An 18,646-nucleotide genomic window follows, 5' to 3' on the forward strand; every position below is an offset into this window, starting at 1 on the left:
GTATATTAAAGTCAATATGAAGTCACTATTTAGGACCATAAACATACCATAAGTCTTCGTGGGAATGTTACAGGATTTTACTGTCATATTTAATCATTTCGGCCCACAAAATACCTGTAAAGTCATTCAAATAGCTCTCGGAAAGTTCCTAACGTGACTCTTTAAGAAGAGGCAGGGACTCAAGAAATACTAAACAAAGAAATCCATCCAAATCCAGGAGGTGGGACGTCACTGTCCCTGCCCCCTTTTTCCAGAAGCTCGTCTCTCATTGGTCAGCGCTCAGAGCTCTGCCTCGCTTATTGGCTGACTCGGCTGCCAGTTGTAAAGTACTTGACCGTCCAGTGTTCCGCTGCGTCGGGATCAAGAGGACGCAAATCAAGTGAAACAAATCTTCTGACAGGAGAAAAGTTCATGCTGGAGTTTTCCGAGACCTCAGAGGGCCATATGAAGGTAAGAGGACTTGAAGTAAACGTTTTCGTGTCGGCGGTGTGAAGTTAGAGGAGATAATTCACAGTGTTTCATCGTGTCTTAGCTACTTTTTTTGGTGTAAAAGACAAGAAAAAAATATGATGTGAAGTAACGTTAACTTTAGTCAAGGCAGCAGGCCGAACCGTTTGGACTTGTTAACCTTTTAACATCAGATGACACGAAGATATGTTTGCTTTGTTTGTCTTCATCAAGCATCTTTTAAGCGAGGAAGAAGAAAAGCGACAGTGATGTCATCTCCTGTGGTCAGACGCTGATGACTGTTTGGTCTTATTTATATCTTATTTTATTCAGGCTCCAGTTGTTTAGTAGCAGCAGTGTCAACACTCCGGCGTTTTACAATTACTTTATAAGTTTTTATTATGATCTTCTTTAAGACAAGCTTGCAGCAAAGCCATTCAGTAACAAGCTGAGGGAGCAAGTAGGTGGCTTACACAAAAAAATAGGTTGGCCACCAAATCCAATTTAGTATCCAGACATGCTGCATCTGGTCAGTCGTCCTGACTAACAGGACAAGGGAAATAGTCAGACCTCACAGACGGTACTTCCCCTCAGTTGACCCTCATCTCATGGCAAGATATGTGGGCCAAAGAGGTTTCAGAGTCCCTTTGTGTCCATGCTCAAGTCTCAGTAAAAGCAGCAAGAAGTTGAGGTGATAAAGTTTCACACACTGAAGAAGTTTCTCTTAAGGCAGTTTGCTAAATTGTACCCACATCTAGAACTAGACTCATAATAATTCTAAGTGTGGTTGTATTACAATCTAAAATACTCCAGAAATTGTTGTTAGTGTCAATTTTGCTGAGATTGAACATGAGCATTTTGACTCAGGAAGTGTCCTCAAACCAAAAAGGGGAAAAAAAAGTAGATTTTTGATAGACTTTGATATAATTTGGGAGAAGGATTTTTATTTTCCCCTCATACTTTTCACAAGCAGCTGCTCACAAACTGAGGGCCTCTCTGCACTGCAGCAAAGCGTATGTTTTTGCAGTAAACGCCACTGTGTGTTTTTAATGAGTTTACAGTGTTGCAGACGAGGCACATGGCTGACTGGGCTTAAAACAAACAGGGATAAAAAGGATTATGGACGCAGGGCTTTCGTCATCGGAAGTGGAGACACCAGAACGTGTGGGAATATTTGTGTTACCCGGGCTACCGCATGGTGTTTGTCTGCCCTCAAGATTACAAACTCTAACTCAGGGGATTAGGTGAAGTAATATCAAAATGAAGATCTAAACGAGCATGATGACACATGTACTGTAGGCTCCTGCAGGGCCAGACATTTCTCATAACACACTCTTCTCACAGTGATTACAGTGGCCTGTGAAATTAGCAAGCGAGCCTGTAAACCAAAACCAAGGGAGGTGTGTATGATGTCGTTTAATTAGCATTTTGCCCCTGTGGTTAAGCCACAGACCATGAGTGCTGGTGAAGGCAGAACTTAAAACACTGTGTACCTTCTTTGTGAGAGGACGCTGCTGTAGGGATCAGGGCTGTTCCCCGGTTCACACGGGGCCAGAGAGGAAGGAGTCTAGATGATCATGGCTATGTCAGCTTTTCACTTCTGCATGTGGCTCCAGTACGTGTCACAGTATGTTTAAATGCTGAAATTGTGCTCGTTTGCAGCGGCACTTTCCTGTCACAGCACTTTTCACAGTCAGGTTTCTCTGGTGCAGATGTTATGAAAGATGCCGGGGAAATATTGTAGCTCCCAGCACTGATGTGAAAAGCCGGTGGCTGCTGTCTCTCATTATGCAACCAGTGCTCCACGAGAGCAGCCCACCCCCTCCTGATGACTTCATGATGTGGAAAGTTGTGGTGACCACAGAGTGCTCAGAGCAGGGGCTGCCTCTGTTGAATGAATGCTAGTTTCAGGTGCGGATCACAGCTCAGCAAACAGAAGTGAGAATAAATATTTTTGTGATTCGAGCTGGAGTACCGTTTTTGTTATTAAGTAGTCAACCAGTGCAGTGTTCATCTATCCTACACGTCCCACATGATGATTCTCATTTGAAAAAAGGATGCTTAGTGTACTCACATCAACAGCTTTGATCTTATTTCAAAGAGGGGCCCGCATACGTTCAGTTGGTCAGAGCGCGGTTGGATGTTTAAGGTGTGGACACCACAGGGCTTGTCAGCAGAACCAACACAGCTGTGAGATTAGAGTGCAGAGACACTACAAAGAGACCACATCACATCTCCAACACCGAATGACCGTCACAGTAACCATTATGAATGGGACACGCACTGGGAAACCAAAACAAAGTGATTTGATATCATATTCAGTATTGAATTTAAAGGTTAAGTTATGCATTAGCTTTACAGATGATGGAGCAGCTTGGCTACTGGAAGCTGAACTGCCTCTTATTTGATATGCAATCCATCTGTCAGCTTGTATTGTTGCCATGTTTGTGTCACTTCATTGAGACAAAAATATGTTTAGAAAATAAATAGATGTATCCAAAACCTATTAGGAAAATGAAATGAGCAACCTTAATGGAAGACATAGCCCTCAACATTTTAGTTGTACCGTTGCAGTTGTAGATTATTCTGTTGCTAAAGATGCCTGGCAGCTATTTTCTTTTGCTTGATTGTATTTTGATGTGAATGTCCTCACCTTGTGCTTGAGAGTAACAAATGCACCTACTTTAATAATTGTGTAACCTGTTCAGTTTCTTTCCATACAGGAGAAAGATTTTACTACATATTTTTGCTCAGTGGTTCTGCACCTCAAAATTACCTCCTTCTAAGATAATAACCACATATCCACATAAAGCTCATAAATCAGTGGGTTAGAGCAGATAGATCAGATGTCTGCCTGGATGTCTGATTTAGGAAAAATGGGGAAAACACAAGGCTTTGTTTTAAGAGGAAATTAAATAACTGAGAAAATAGTTGTGGGAAAACAAACAAAGCAATGGTTGATTGTTTCTAAGTGTGTCCTCTTCTGGAGTGGTATAATTAATCTTGTAGAATAAATTAAATGCAGTTCAAGTAGTTATTTATATGAATAAAAATAACATAAACCTTTCATTTTGTCCACTTGCATCAGTTTTAAATAAAATTAAGTACAACCAGATGTAGAGTCAATTTGTCAACCAAGTCATTTCTCTCATCTTTGTCCTCACAGTCCAAGCTGAACATGGAGAGTATGACCAAGCCAGAGTTGCTGATGCTTTTCAGCATCCTGGAGGGAGAGCTGGAGGCACGGGACCTGGTCATTGATGCCCTAAAGGTATTTAATCATAGTAGCGGGTAACATAATTATGATATTTTCTGTAATTCTGTACCAAATCAATTTTTTTTATATATAAAAACATTCATCCCTCTTTGCATGAACGGTGACTGTTGAAAGTTGGTAGTTTTGTCACAGAGAAGAGCGGCTGTGGTCAGGGTGAATTCATGTCAGTTGCAATAAATTCCAGTGGTGATATGTTTTCACAGGGGAAGACAGTTTCAGAATTGTCTACAGAAACTTCTGAAACCACTCCTGTGGTATATCCCGCTGTCCATTTGTAGCGTATGCTCGGTATGTTCCAAATCTTTATATTTTCGCCACAACAAGGCTAGCGTCTTTCTAGTTTGCATGGTGAGCCGCTTATGTCGGTCATATGTGAAAAGCAAGAATATGACAGTTGAAACAGATCATGCTTCTGTAGTGGTTTGCGAGGTTTCTGTGGATATTCTGATATTTTTACTCTGCTGAAACTGATCACTGAACATCAGACTACCAACTTTTAATAGACACTTTTCAAGCCTACAGGTGGTGGGCCTACACAAACCTTAAATGCCTGTTGAACAATTAAGAGTTAACCTAAGTAACCTGGTTAATTGCACCCATTTCCTCCAAAAACGAAGTTCTTTGCATGTATGGAAATGTGTAACGCCATCCATCTGTGCCTGTAAAGCTAATATTCCTCTGGATCTATCCAAAATGCTCTTAGCAAACTTGTGTCAGTGCTTCTGGAGAAAAGTGAATGATATGAGTCCCATAACAACATAAGTCATCCCTCTTCGAAGCTTAGTGATAGAGGCACCCCGGTGAACTTGAACATAAACTCATTTAGAAATAACTGCAATGTAGAGTACACACTGTCAGTTTGACACGGAGCAGCTAGTTCCAACTTCAGGATGACTTACTTTGGTGGGGTTAATGCTGCATTTCAATTAAAGGATTGTCAGGCTATTTTCCCACACTGTGTCTTGTGCTGTGCTGTGTGCTGCAGGGCCACATACTCACGCTTTAAGTGACTCTGCATGGGTGCTTTAGGATGTTTTGTCATTTATAAAGAATTACTTTCAATACCGCTGTCACCATGACGCTGTCGTGAAAACCACAAACTAAAAGGCGAGCAGTGAATAAGCAACTTATTGATGCAGCCTTTCTGCAAAAAAGGTGCCTGCACCTTTTCTAAAAAAAAATGCATACACTGCAGACTTCATTCTCACTACTAAGATTTGAACTTGGTAGATTTGTAGAGCCGTTATGCTCTCGGTGTTTCCCGGTGTAAAATGCACAGTGCAGCCTACTTCTGAATGTTCATGTGTTGTGTCTAGACCACATTCCTACATCTCTCCTGGGATCTGGCCATCTAAGGCAAGAAGAGTTACAGCACGCTGGGTGCCTGATGACTCAATGTGAGCGAGAGTAGGAGTGAACAAATAAACACTGGCCTTAACTGGAGCTTGAGGGGAATATGGCTGTGCTTCTTTCATGGCTCCACCGGCAAATACTGTTAACCCATTCAGGACTGGGATTGGATCAATGCAGCAGTGTTAACTCTTATGGCACTTTAATTAAGGGTATAGTCACTAACCTGCAGTAAAATAAATAAAAACTCTCATGGTGAAAACTGACGTTAGCTGCTCAATCTTTAAATCCAGCCGTGCACAGTCAGAAGTTTTTTTTTTTTTCACTCTTCTGTGCAGGATTTATGATTTTCAGAGCGAGTTAGCCAAGGTGAAAACACAACTTCACGCCTTTCTGCTGTTAAGGAATCTGAGGTCTCGTCCTCACATGAAAATAGATGGTTATCAGAAAAAAAACACAATCCTTTTGTTTTTCTAACAACAAACCTGCACTAGGACGTACAGTCTACAGACGTGCAGTCATTAGAGAAGTACACCCAGATGTGTTTCTCATGTCGGTAATGACTGACGTGTCATTGCCACACCAAGTGTCATGTGAGAAATGTTAAGCTTAACAGCGAATCATCACCATGGTAATAACACCATACAGTGTCGAGTTCTTTAAATAAACTGTTTCTCACATGATGAACTGTTCACTTTGCTTTTGTTCGTCTAGTTAAAGCATTAATAATAATAAAAATAATCTTTAGTCTCCATTCTTTGCATTTTTAAAAATCTCCCATTCTCATCAGTGATTTTCTACAGGATATAGTGTAAGCACAGGATGCGAGGTTAATGATGTGGTTTTTCTGTGGTCCTGTATATTTAATTACGCAGAACTATCATTGGCATTCTAACTATCTACTGCATTTTTTCCCCCCCTTATGACTCACTTGTGCAGCTGCTCACTTCTCCCTCCACACTGTGGCTTTCAAAAGGAAGTTAGTCTCTGGCAACACTCGTATTTGGCACACAAAGCCCTGCAGTGATCCAGTAGTCCCTTTTGCTTTGGGAAGGAGTATGTGTCTTAACTTTAAGTTCAAAGGGGACTCAAACATGGAAATGAGCCTTTGATTAACTGTTGGGTTAACACGGTGTCGTTGACTAGAGCTTCCAAATCGAGCTACTTCAAACAGGTTTACCTTGTGTGTTCTTTGGTGACGGGACAGCATTGAAATAGGAGAAAATAGATGCATCTACTGATTGGACTCAGTGTCAGTCACTGTAGCATTCTTTGCATTTCATCCACAGTCATGTGATTACGATGATTAGTTCTCTCCAAATATCCACTACTTATGCAGATCATATTAATTACATGCATGAGCGTTTCAGCGTACTTAGTGATCTGCCGAAACAGCACTGAAATATGTCGGGATTCTAGGGTAAAAAGTTCATATATCACCTTCCCAGAGAACTATACAGATCTTGTCGCCAACATTGGACGTCTGAAAGAGTCCAGGCATGTGTCAGCAAAAGATAAGCTGGATTTGAACCAGTGTAGCCGTGGCACAAAGGCGGCTTCCTGAGCAAAAGCACCTGGGTTGCCAAGAACTGCAGCCAACAGACAAAAGCATGAATAATGGGGGTAGAGTGTGATGCATAACAGTCATGTACTGGATGTTTATGGGTATTGTATATAGTACAGTATGCTGTAATGAATAAGCTCTGCTAGATTTGGGTGTTAAGTATTAAGTAATGTTAGAAATGTTCCCTGTAATCCCTCTTTTCACTTCCTCTAGCCTCTTTTGCAGCAGCGGAGGATTGATGCAGAAGCAAACAGCCTCCCTTTTGTGTTAGGGAAGTGCACGTCTGTCTGTGCATTGAAGGGGCTGGAAAGGGAGCTGAGAAAGAGAGACAGAGTCTGTGTTTACGAGTGAACTTTTGCGTAATAGAGGTCTTGTGAGTTTGAAAAAAAAAACAGGGAATTTTAAAGCCAATTATCTAGTTATGGAAATGTGTGCAGACTGAATAAATAGATGAAATAAGAAAGAAAACAATGAACAGTCCTGGGAATGGGAAACTTCTTAAAGTCACAAAAAAATACATTGAGTAAGGTTTTTTTTTTCTTTTTATGTTTCAAAATGCTTTTCTCCTGTATGTGAAACGGCTTACAAATGAATTCACTCCGTTACAGTGTTTTCTTTCTGCCGCCATTGCATGCAACTTCAACGTGAATCAGAGTGTATATCCTTGAGTAACGTACGTGTCAAGAATGGAAATCCTGATCTAAGCTTGTTTAATCTTTGACTGTAAAGTGACACATCAGAGCAGACAGTCTCTGACGGGAACAGGAATAGGCTGCAGGCCAAGTCTGTAGATAGATTTCTCTTTAAAGACTTCATCAACCATGACAAATTTATGGACAGTGTAAAATCTTACTTGCTTAAGATACGCTATTTTTTTCATTCAGTATTTGTATAAATCGCAGGTATGCATTGCAAAATAGAAAGAACATAACATTTCTTTGATAAAATGTCTAAGTGGATCATTAGAGCTTTTCATTCCTCATACCATCCTCCTGAAGGTCAGATGTGGAAAACTGTATTAAAACATAGTGAGGACATGACTACATGCCACATCCACTTGATATCCTACATCGCACACAAGACGGTTGTTGAGGTGCTGAGTGGTCATTGGGCTTTAGATAGCGCCCACATTTGAGAGGCATTTTTGAATTCTCTCGGGCACCGTGTGCTTTCCTGTTTCACCCCTGCATGCTGTTTGATCCGCCTTCACACCATCCTCAGAGGACTGGATCAAATAACAGCAGCGAAGCTTCACAGCCTTGCCCTCCTCTCTTTGTGCCAGATGATCTAATACCGTAGAAGATGACAATCACTAAACCTTTAATCTGTTGGGGAAGATTGTTTGAGCTCTTGTTGTCTGTCTGTATCATTCTCACTTGTATGTGTATGCAAGTATTTTCAAGAATTTTAAAGAAAAGACCGGGTTAGAGCGGTTATAAATCAATATGTTTACATTTAAGTTGGATCACATGATCACATGAAAGGAGTTGCTTGGAGAGATGAACCTGCAGACAGCTTTACTGTTTTGGTTCACTCTCACCGCTCTCATCAGTGTCGTTTTCAGCTAGAGAACATAGCAGAGCTTTAAGCAGCTCGATTTTTCCCACAGGAGTTTGTGTAGACCAAAACAGAGACTTACATTAATTTTCTGTAAGCAGCTGTTTTCCAACAACATCAACTTAAAGGGCGATAATATGTCAGTGTTGTGTTTAGTTTGTTTCTGCAGCCACTAAGGCCAAAAATATCAGTTTTTTGTTGTTTGTTTACAATAATAAGGCTTGTTCAGTTCTAAAGATAATCAATATCATTATGGATTTGGGTGTTTTTAACAGTTAAATGTCATGTCTCAATTACTGCTGTGAATATCAGACTTTTGATTTAATTATATGCATTGTTGTCAAATTATTTGTAAATTATCTCTCATATCTCCTTATAATGTTATTGCTCTAATATCATGCTGTTCGGGAGTCATACCTGTGTATAACTGTGTGCTCAACACCCACCCACACAGTCAGTAGTTAAAGGCTCAATAAGAACAGCAAAATGGCTGCGTATTGCACTACAGGCCCATCCACACTCTTGACTACACTTTAAACCTCTCAAGTAATCTTGGTATCAGTCATCAGGAGCCCTGTCTTCACCCTGCCAGAGAGGATACTGTTCTCTCTAATCTCTTGATCCTCTTTTGTTGAAACCTTGCTAAGACACATTGCCAGCTCGGCTGCAGCCCTCCTCTCTCTCTCTCTCTCTCACATACACACTGAAGCCCCTTTTCACGGCAGGCCCAAAGGCATCTGTTGAACCTGAAATGTCTTGCTGCTATTATCCCTCCTTTGTCACGAGTTAAACAGAGAACAGGTCTGCCTTGGCCAAGGCCCAGTCCAAAGCAGCTGTCCTGCTAAAGATAGACAGACACACACCATCTGTTGCTCCTCCTTCCTGCTAGCACATTTTCTCTTGTATTTTGTATGCATTTCCTCTCTATCTCTTCCCCTTCCTTTATCTACTGCATATTTGCCGCTCTAGTATCAGAGATATTGATCATAGTATGCACACAGTCTTCGATTTCCTGTTTAAATGGGAGAGAAATGACAGTAGCATGTGTTAACTAAAGTCATAACTGCCTGTTCTGTGAATGCTGCTTGTACTGCTTTCTAAAATGTATCTCATCTAGGATTAGATTTGACCAATCCATTTTATGGAAACCGAATGCCATTATTTTTTAAACTATTTTATTTGTTTTTTTAACCTAGTTTTTATTTCACTCTATTATTGTTATTATTATCATAGCTTTTAAATTTATTTCATCACATTTTCGCCATTTTTATTTCTCGTGTGTATTAGTCTCAAATTGTTTTACTGTCTATTGTCTACATTTGTTCTGTCCTATTATTGGCTTGTCAGTCATCTGTGAAGCACTTTGAATTGTACTTACCTGTATAAAAGGTGCTTTTAGGATTGTATACTATACACCGGTGTTATCCTTAGTTTGCAATTCAAGGGAGAAGGTAGACCAAGTTGAGAACAACAGTCTACGGTTGTGCCAGCATCTCTGTGAGACTGTATGAAGGCATAGGGGTGCTTTAAGCTAAATGCTAACACCAGCAACATGCTAACAGTGACAATTGTTTTTGTTTTATGAACCAAAGTATTGGACAAATTAAAACCTTGACCTGATGATGAGGCTATATGAAAAGTCAGGGGATCACTTAAATATCCCCTCCAGACATATTTTAGGACATATAAAATCCTCTGCTTGGAGTAATACATTATTTCTATTATGTTTTTTTGCACAAAAAGCTCAAATACCTTGTTAAAAAACCTCAAAATCCAGAATCTATGAATATGCAAATGTAGTTCATCTCAAAAGTTTCACTGTTGAACACAAGATCTCTCTTGTCCATTCTCAGTGCATGTGCACTGGAGGCTTTCAGTTTCCACATCACACTCAATTGTTTAAGTTGTATACTGGCTCTCGATTGGCTCAAAACTAGTTGTGATGTCACAATGTGTGAGACTGAAACAAGGCTGATGAGCCAGAAAAGTGATCCAAGAGAAGATTCACATACAGTACCACAGCCATGTTGCAACATTTCTGTAAAACAACCGATCTCTGTCCCTCTCAGGGAGCCATCTGACTCGTCTCCTTCTCATCTCCTCAGGCTCAGCGAAAAGAGATGTTCATCCAGGAGCGATATGGAAGGTACAACCTAAGCGACCCCTTCCTGGCCTTGCAGAGAGACAGTGAGGTGATGGGGGGCCAGAACAAGGACCCTGGCTGTTCCTCCTCCACTTCTAATCCCCTGGTGGTTCTCAAACTGGTGGTGAGCCACTGCAGGAGGATGCAGGAGAAGATGTTGGCCCAGCTGGCTGCAGCTGAAAGCAGGCACAGAAGGGTGGGTCTGGATGTGTGGTCCTTAATCAAGGGAGGCAGAAATGGGCTTGTTTATTATGCAGATTTAAAAACATCATTTCTGGGAAACATAAAAAATAACAATTAGCATCAGTGGTGGAGAATATTTAAAAGACCATGGGGGGGGGGATCAGGAAAGTGCAATGCTGTTAGCACAGTGTGAGTAAAGATGTTTTTTTCTAATTTATGAAAATAAAAAATCCAACACTGCTGGCAACAAAACATTGGTACATAAAATTAATAGGATTAAGTTGTCCTTTTCCTTAAAAACATTTTGTCCCCAAAATGTTTTTCAGCAACAGCAGACAAACAGCATTGTTTTCATCATGGATTAGGCACACACACATCCAAAAATGTTTCAGAGCTGCTGGGTAACAAACACACTTTGATTTCTCACTCACATTTTCAGTTGTTCTTGTGTTTCATGTGAACATGAGTTGAGTGTGTGAACACGTGTATTTATAGATAATGATGAAACATCCTTATTCATCCTTATTCATTATGAATTCAATATATGCACAAGGACAACATGCCCAATCTGCGTGATCACAATTACTGTAAATTCATGTAATATTACAGTGGTTTTACATGAAATACATTAGAATAGAATATATATAAATATATTTTAAAACTTTGCTGTGATGCTGGACACAGTGGCTTTCCAGAAGTCCCACTTAAATATCAAATATTACAAATATCTTAAAGGCCCTTAAATACCCTTTTTTAAGGGCGTTAAAGGTGCAATATCTAAGAATTATGTAAGAATTTTAGTTTAAAACATTCAAACATTAACTAAAATTATCAACAGAATAGGAAGAAACAGTAAAATGAGACCTTCCCCGACTTTCCCGGTCGTCTATAACAGTCTGTGGACTGATTTCTATATTAAGGACGCAGGATGGTTTTGCTGGGAAAATCCAAAGGATGTGACATTTATGCACGCTCCTGAGTGCCTTCCCTCTCTCCCGTCCCCTTACTGTGCCAACAGGATGCAATAATAGCTAACGTTAGCTTAGAATAGGAGTCTGCTAATTGGACAGGTAAGCTAACATTACTGCAAAGCATGTGAAACATATTGTGATATTGTGGTTTTAGCTGGCTAATGTTAGCGCCGCTGCTCGCTCATGCTGGAGGAGTGTGAACACACGCACAAGCAACAGGATGCTGACAGCAGCTCATTTAACAACCATTAGTGTCATTAATGAAAAATATATTGCACTTTTAATACTAAACAGACCAAACTTATGTGATTTCATTTCTGACTCTCTGTCTCCCCACTGTGTTTGTTTTAGGTCATTGCAGATCTGGAGGAGGAAAAGAGGAGGCATGCTGAGGACACAGCCGAGGGAGATGATGTCACTTACATCCTGGAGAAGGAGAGGGAGCGCTTACAACAACAGGTGCCCTCTAATTAATAATGATGTGGATTACACTGCAAATATTTGTCTGTAATGTGCAATATAAATCAAATAGGGGCTAGTGTTTTCTTGGCAGAGTTTTGGCAGAACTGGTGTCGAAAGATTTGAAGTGCACTCACAAATTTGATACGTCATGTCTCTTTGTAGCTGGAATTCGAGCGGAGCCAGGTCCGGCGGTTGGAAAAAGAGCAGCGGCGGATTACTGACCAGCTAGAAGAAGAACGGGCTCAGCATAAACAACTCTCTTGCGCTTTGGCCAAAGAGTGCAAATGGGCAAGTGCCAGGGCTCTGGAGGAGGGTCACCGGCTGACTGAGCTGAGCCGTAAACTTGACAAGGTATTAATATTTTGAATCCAAGTTTGGCAATTTATTTATTTTTTCCCCTTTTTCAAATGTTTTTCCTCTTCAACCTTGTACAGGGTGTTACAGGCTTGTTCAGATTTTTCACTCTTGGCTGACAGACTTTTTCTCATTCAGGAAAAGGAAGCTTGTCAGGCCCTGAGGAAGGAGCTGGAGGACGAGGGGAGGAGAGCCCTGAGAATGGAGGCGAGAGTAGAAGAGCAGCTGGCCGAGTTTGACACGGAACGAGAGCAGCTCCGCTCACGGCTGAAGAAGGAGGAAGCTCACTGTTGTCAGCTACAACAACAGGTGTGAACACTTTGACGCATTCATCGCTTAAGTGGCAGCAGAAGTTATTTCATCTAATAGTAGTGCGAGAAAAGAAAGTGAGCTTGCATTTTACAGCCAAATTTCTACTTAAAATGTATATTTTTCCCATTTTGTGATCAGGTAGAAGAGCTGAGGAGGAAGCTGGAGGAGGTGAATATGACGAGAGAAGTCAAAGGGGCGGTTACAGCGTCAGTGGAGGCAGGAGGAAAGGAGTGGGCCACAAAAGTCGTTACAGGAAAGACGACAGTAGACACTATTAAGGTCGAGGACATTGAGGAAGACAAAAACCAGCAACCTGTGCAGCCAAAAGTCAACGGTTACCATTGTTCAGTGGAGACCAATGGGCATAATGGTCCAAATAGCGCCCTCTCAGAGAAGAGCTTACAAAATGGGAATGACAATTCTCCAGTTCAGACCAAGACTTTGTTCTCCTCCTGCAGTACAGTCGCCTCCACTCTCCCCCCTTCCTCCCCCTCTGCATCGCCTGTCCTTGCCAAACGCCCACCAGGCAGCCCGAGTCCTAGTGGCTACCAGTCTCCCTACCAGGCTGGGATCAACCAGCGCTTCCACGCCGCTCGTCACAAGTTCCAGGGTACCATTGACCCCGAACCTCAGCCCCAGTCCGCACAGCCAGCTCTTCCCCTCTCGCCAAAGGATCCTTCCCCCGTGCCCAGCAGTCCCTCCCCAGAAGCCAGCCCAGTTAAGCAGATGGCCCGGAGCACCGTCACTCAAGTCCTGTCTCGCTTCACAACCGTCCAGCAGAGCATCACACCAAAACTTACAGCACCGAACAATTCACCCTTCGGTACAGACTACCGCAGCCTGGCAGCTCCCTTGTCTCCAGTCATCGGGAGGGCCGCAGGAGCACTTTCACAGGGGATCAGATCACCCACAATCCCCAGGGCAGAGAGGGGCAACCCTCCACCCATCCCCCCTAAGAAGCCCGGTCTGGCCCAGGCCCCTCCCTCTCCGGCCGCGGTGCCCAGGTCTGCTAGCCATTTCTCTGACAGCCCCCTCTCAGGCAGCTGTGGCCTCACCTCCAGCCAGGAGGGAGTCAAAGAACTGGACATGGTGGTTTCTTCTAATTAACTGATCATTTGATCCATCAATAAATTAGTCAGTTGCTGCTCTGCTCGGGAGATGATGGTTTAATCCACATCACATAATTATGGTTGAGGTATTGTCCTGTACATGACAGGATTTATATCCTGTGCTTATTTGAGATTCAAACACTGTTATGCTATTTGTATTTATTATATTCTTTTTTAAAATATGCGCTGAGGCACTATTTTAGGTAGTCTTTAAGGGGCTGGTACTAATGAGCAATTATAGCTGATATTTTTTGTTTCAAATTGTGCCAATACTGTTTGTTCGGCGCAGCATTTTATCTTTTTTTTTTTTTTATGGTGTCATATTTACAAAGAATGCAAACCGACTTACTAACTGAAGAGGTGTTATTTCTCCCGATACTTTGTCTCAAGTATGTTGCTTGTTATTATAAACAAATTATAATCAGACCAAACGTAACAAGTAGTCCTTGGACCAATGTATGCTGCATAGTCTCATTTCAGTGCGCACTCACATAAAAATGTTTTATAAATGTTTCTCAGTTATTAATGTATAATAGTTTTATACAGCTAACTCAATGTTTGTACTGTGTTCATGTATTACTTTAATGTTGCATAATTATGATACAGATCATATAGGTGCTGATTATACGCAGTCACCATTGTACAATATATTAACATATAACAATATGTTGGTTTAGATGAGTGATTCTAATTAATTTCATGACTTTGCCATTTATAAGAAATCATTATAAAACTTTTATAGTCAATAATGGTTGTGATTAATATTATAACAATTGCCATGTTTGTTATCTCTTCTTTTATCACACCCTTTACAGTACTGTATATGCTGGAAAGCGACAAATTGAATAAATTAGTCCGAAAGATTGGTATGTATTCATCATTTGTTTGTTTATACTGTTGCCCCCAGGCAGTGGTGTAACTATTCATGCCAACAATAGTATAGAGCTAATTAGGGAAGGCTGCTTACAGTTTGTGGTATGGAACAAATTTTAGGAATAGTAAGTAATAGAATAAGTAAATAACTTAATCTGTATTGTGCATCATATCTATATCCAGACAGTTCAACTGAGATTGTAAGCATTAGGAAATGTTACTGATGACTAAGAGTAGCATACAATTTTGCCAAGCCACCTAAAATCTGATGTCATGTTGAACTTGTGTATATCTGATAGATACTGCATTTAAAAAAAACAGTAACTTGATGACTTAAAAGGTTTTTTGGCTGAGAAACGATAGTGTAACTAGTAAATGAATCCCATAAAAATATCAATGTGTTTGAATAGAAAAGTTACAAGTCAGCTTTATTTCAACAGATCACCTTCAGATGTTGATTTACATATTGCTGACACATATTTTCTATATTTTTCCACACTCAAAATTCCACTGGTGTAGTGTCCTGCAGTAGATTTTAGCACTGTACACCCAAAGAGTGTCCTCTAGAGGTCACTATTTGATTAACAGCAAAGTAGCTTTCAGCAGGCCATCATAAGCAAAAATCCTTGAATTGTGACTCCTCAGATATTTGACATCTACTTTTGTTTCTGTTATACACAATAAACTGGATCTGGATTATTTTTATTTATAATATTTAGTTGATTGTATCAATGACTACTTGATCAGTTGGCACCATAAAAGGAAGCTGTAAAAATGCTACATTAAGTAAGCAAAAATGTAGTGCTGTGGATATATAAAACATAAGAGACAGAACTATATCTGTGACTTTATTCGACCATCCTGTGGAAGCATAGATTCTGTGGCCCTTGTATGCACTGTTTATTTCATATGCATGACTGTTAAATATTTCTATACTTGTGTGGATGGTGTCTGACTATTTGGATGCTGAGAAGAGGAGTGTCACCTCGCCGTTCTTGTTTAGTTAAGAAGAAAAGTTTTGAAACTCTTAAGTGGTCTGAACTGTTATTTTGCTGTGTTGCTTCAGCTGTAAACAGCGTTCTTGCGGTATTCTGTGTAAGTGGCATCACTCCAGATTAAGAGATAGAAACTGGTGAGCTGATGGGTTTGCAGTTGCGAAAGTGCACGGAAAATAGAGAAAGATGCAATAACTTCTCTGGGGTCTGTACTGTCACATTATATACATATACTGTAGTGTCTCTCTCAATCAGTCAGTGCTGGTCAATATAGCTTGACATCCAGATCAGCACATATATGCAGAGCACAAGCTGACTGGGCTTAATCCCCCTCCTGGTTGTTGGGGAAGGGTTGGCTGGTTAACGGGACGGGTCACCTCTTCTCTGCTCAGCTCACCTAATTAACATTCCAGTGTAGGACAGCAGGACTGCATCCCAAATCCAGCACAGGCATGCCTGGTCCTCCAGCAAAGCCCCATCTTTCTCAGCCTCCATAAACACAGGCTCAGGTTGATGAGCTGTGAGGGGCCACGTCCTAGCTGCCGTCACTGCCAGCATGGCACTGTAGCTACTCTACTGTAACTCTGTCGTCTTCTGCTGGGACTCACTCCAAAACACTGAGAAGAAGACCCAAAGCTCTACACTTTAAAGCCATTATATGATTGTTGTGAGAACTTTCAGACATTTAGTGAAAGAAAGCACACAAAATCCTATTTTATGGTGAGTTTTATCTTTGTGTGAGTAGTACAATTTTTCTGGAATAATAATTTCTCTGGTGAATAGTTAAGCTTCTCTTTCAAAACTTGGATGTCTTGCATATCTGCACTGAATTGAAATGTCTTAACATGCATTAATATTCACAGTCTGACTTCAGGCTTAAGGCTGCATGACTTGGATAAAAAACTATGCCTTTTTTTTTTAAAACTTAAAATTTATTCCAGCTATGGATCATAACCTAAAATGGGTCTTGGCTCTCCTGTTAGGATTCCACACTACAAGAGGGGTAATAATTAACTGTTTCATAAGAAGAAATCTCTAAGCAGAAGATTACATTTTTGAGGTGCCCAACCTCATAAATTTGGCGAATGCTGTTTTTTTTTCCCCCTAGATTGGACGGGAAAAAATACATATTGTTGCATTTTGTTCTAAGACTGATGTAGATTTGTTGGATCTTTTCCCTTTAAGGTCGTGTGAGACGTGCTTGTGGTAAAGCAACGTATAAATAAATGAACTTGAACTCGAACTTGAAAAGGATTGCTGTGGCCACATCCCTCCTGGGTGGATCTGGTAAGCGCTTTACTTTATGACTGCATGGTGCACAATGCAAGACATACAAAAAGTCCCTAGCTCTCATGGCTGCAGTGTCATGTTGTGTGAATGAGATGACAACACTGAGATTAAGGTGGGAGCACGTAATTTGTCATGAGTTAAACTGCAAAATTTACAGCCCTTTCATTTCAGACCTCTGGCAAAAAAGCAAAATGTCTAACCGTCCAGCTCCTTGTCTGTCAGTAAGGAGGTGATCGTCTCTGTCACCACTCCAGTCCAACAACAACGTCGTAATCATCTTCATCTGAGAACTAATCTCTGTGGCCTGTACCGTACCACTTTTTCCTCATTTTCTTGCTTCATTTCTCTTTCTGTCCTCTTTTCTCCCTGTCACCCTCTTTTCTCCTTCCAAAATTAGCCCAGGCCATGAGATGGGCCTAGAATAGGAGCCCGGGCCCCTACACTGAGCCTCTTAAAAGACCACAGCTGGAGCTGGCTCAAAGCGAGACAGAAGGAGAGGGAGGGAGGGCCGGATGGCTAGTGTTATCGCCACCATCACCTGCTCCCTGTAAAGCAATTTGTTATAGAGTTGTCACTGTAAAATCCATAGCTTGTCCTGGGGTAAAGAAAGACAGGGTCACGTGTAATGAGGATCTGAGTGTTGCTCCAAATCCAGATATGACATAACTGAAGGACAAACAGCTGGCCTAAGTGTGTCAGTGTCTGTGTGTGAGAAGAATGAGAAGAGAGAACATCCAGTGAAAAAAGGCCTCAACACTTTAATCTATATCATAAAGTACACAGTGTCATGTAAATTTATGTGTGGTTTGGGGGGAAAAAATGATAAAAAAAAAAAGAACTATTTCCTGATAAGACAATGTGTAATTTGGAAGATCCCACTGAATTCCAAGATGACAAACAGTTTACATTCACATTTACGCACACAGACACACAGACACACAGACACACAGACACACACACACACACACACATACACACACACTACTACTCCATTCGTAGTCTGTGCTGTGGTATTTTTAGGCAGCTGCATTGTTATTGACCTTTACTTAGGTCCCTAACTAACACCCCTGGATTTGCACTGATTAAAATGACCTCACACTCTTATATACACATACTGTATTGCACATAGTGTCTAGCCAGTGTCTTTATCTACCTGCTGGACACACACATACACACACACACACACACACACACACACACACAAACACACACTGCACACTAACAGAAGTCACAGGGATAAAAGCCAGAAATGTCCTTGAGGTGGGTCATATGTTTCCACATTGGCTGGATGAGACAAACCTGTTTCTGGATCGAGACTGTTGATATGAGCTGAACTACAAACATGCACTCCAGTGGCATTGTAGGAGAGGTTCAAGTACTTGGAGTTGGGAGGAAGATATTTACTCTCCTGTTTTCCCATGTGGCACAAAGGCAACTTTTAAAAACTTATTAATCATTTTCTAACGGAAAAAAGACTAAATTGGGCCCCATACTAAATTTGGAGAGACTAGGGAAATTATGAAAGCTATGCACAGTAACCAATGTCAAGAGTCAACCATGAAGCAAATGTAAGAGACTTCTTCCATGCAGCTCACCTGAGCTGTCTCTACAAAACAGGGACAAGAGATATAAAAATCTTGTTTGGGACACAATTTAATTACAAACACCAAAGTATTTCCTCCACCCTCTCTCAATGGCTACTGATGGAAATTTGAATTATTTTTGTCTTCCTTGTCAAATATTTGTTTATACTGTATCT

At 41.0% G+C, this 18,646-nt stretch overlaps 1 protein-coding gene across 2 annotated transcripts; it reads left to right on the forward strand.

Moving 5' to 3' along the window:
* The first annotated feature begins 342 nt into the window (after positions 1 to 342).
* Positions 343 to 14,595, forward strand: cttnbp2nla (CTTNBP2 N-terminal like a). Of its 2 annotated transcripts, none has more exons than XM_042406879.1 (7): positions 343 to 450; positions 3,614 to 3,718; positions 10,301 to 10,534; positions 11,844 to 11,951; positions 12,117 to 12,305; positions 12,447 to 12,617; positions 12,759 to 14,595. In XM_042406879.1, the coding sequence occupies exons 1-7, from the start codon at positions 412 to 414 to the stop codon at positions 13,725 to 13,727; spliced, it is 1,815 nt and encodes a 604-aa protein (XP_042262813.1). In that variant the 5' UTR covers positions 343 to 411; the 3' UTR covers positions 13,728 to 14,595. The 2 variants fall into 2 exon arrangements, with proteins under 2 accessions (XP_042262813.1, XP_042262812.1); XM_042406878.1 differs by lacking the exon at positions 343 to 450 and adding an exon at positions 530 to 731.
* The last annotated feature ends 4,051 nt before the right edge of the window (positions 14,596 to 18,646 follow it).

This window comes from Thunnus maccoyii, chromosome 3 (assembly GCF_910596095.1).
Source record: "Thunnus maccoyii chromosome 3, fThuMac1.1, whole genome shotgun sequence".
NCBI classification, from domain to species: Eukaryota; Metazoa; Chordata; class Actinopteri; order Scombriformes; family Scombridae; genus Thunnus; species Thunnus maccoyii.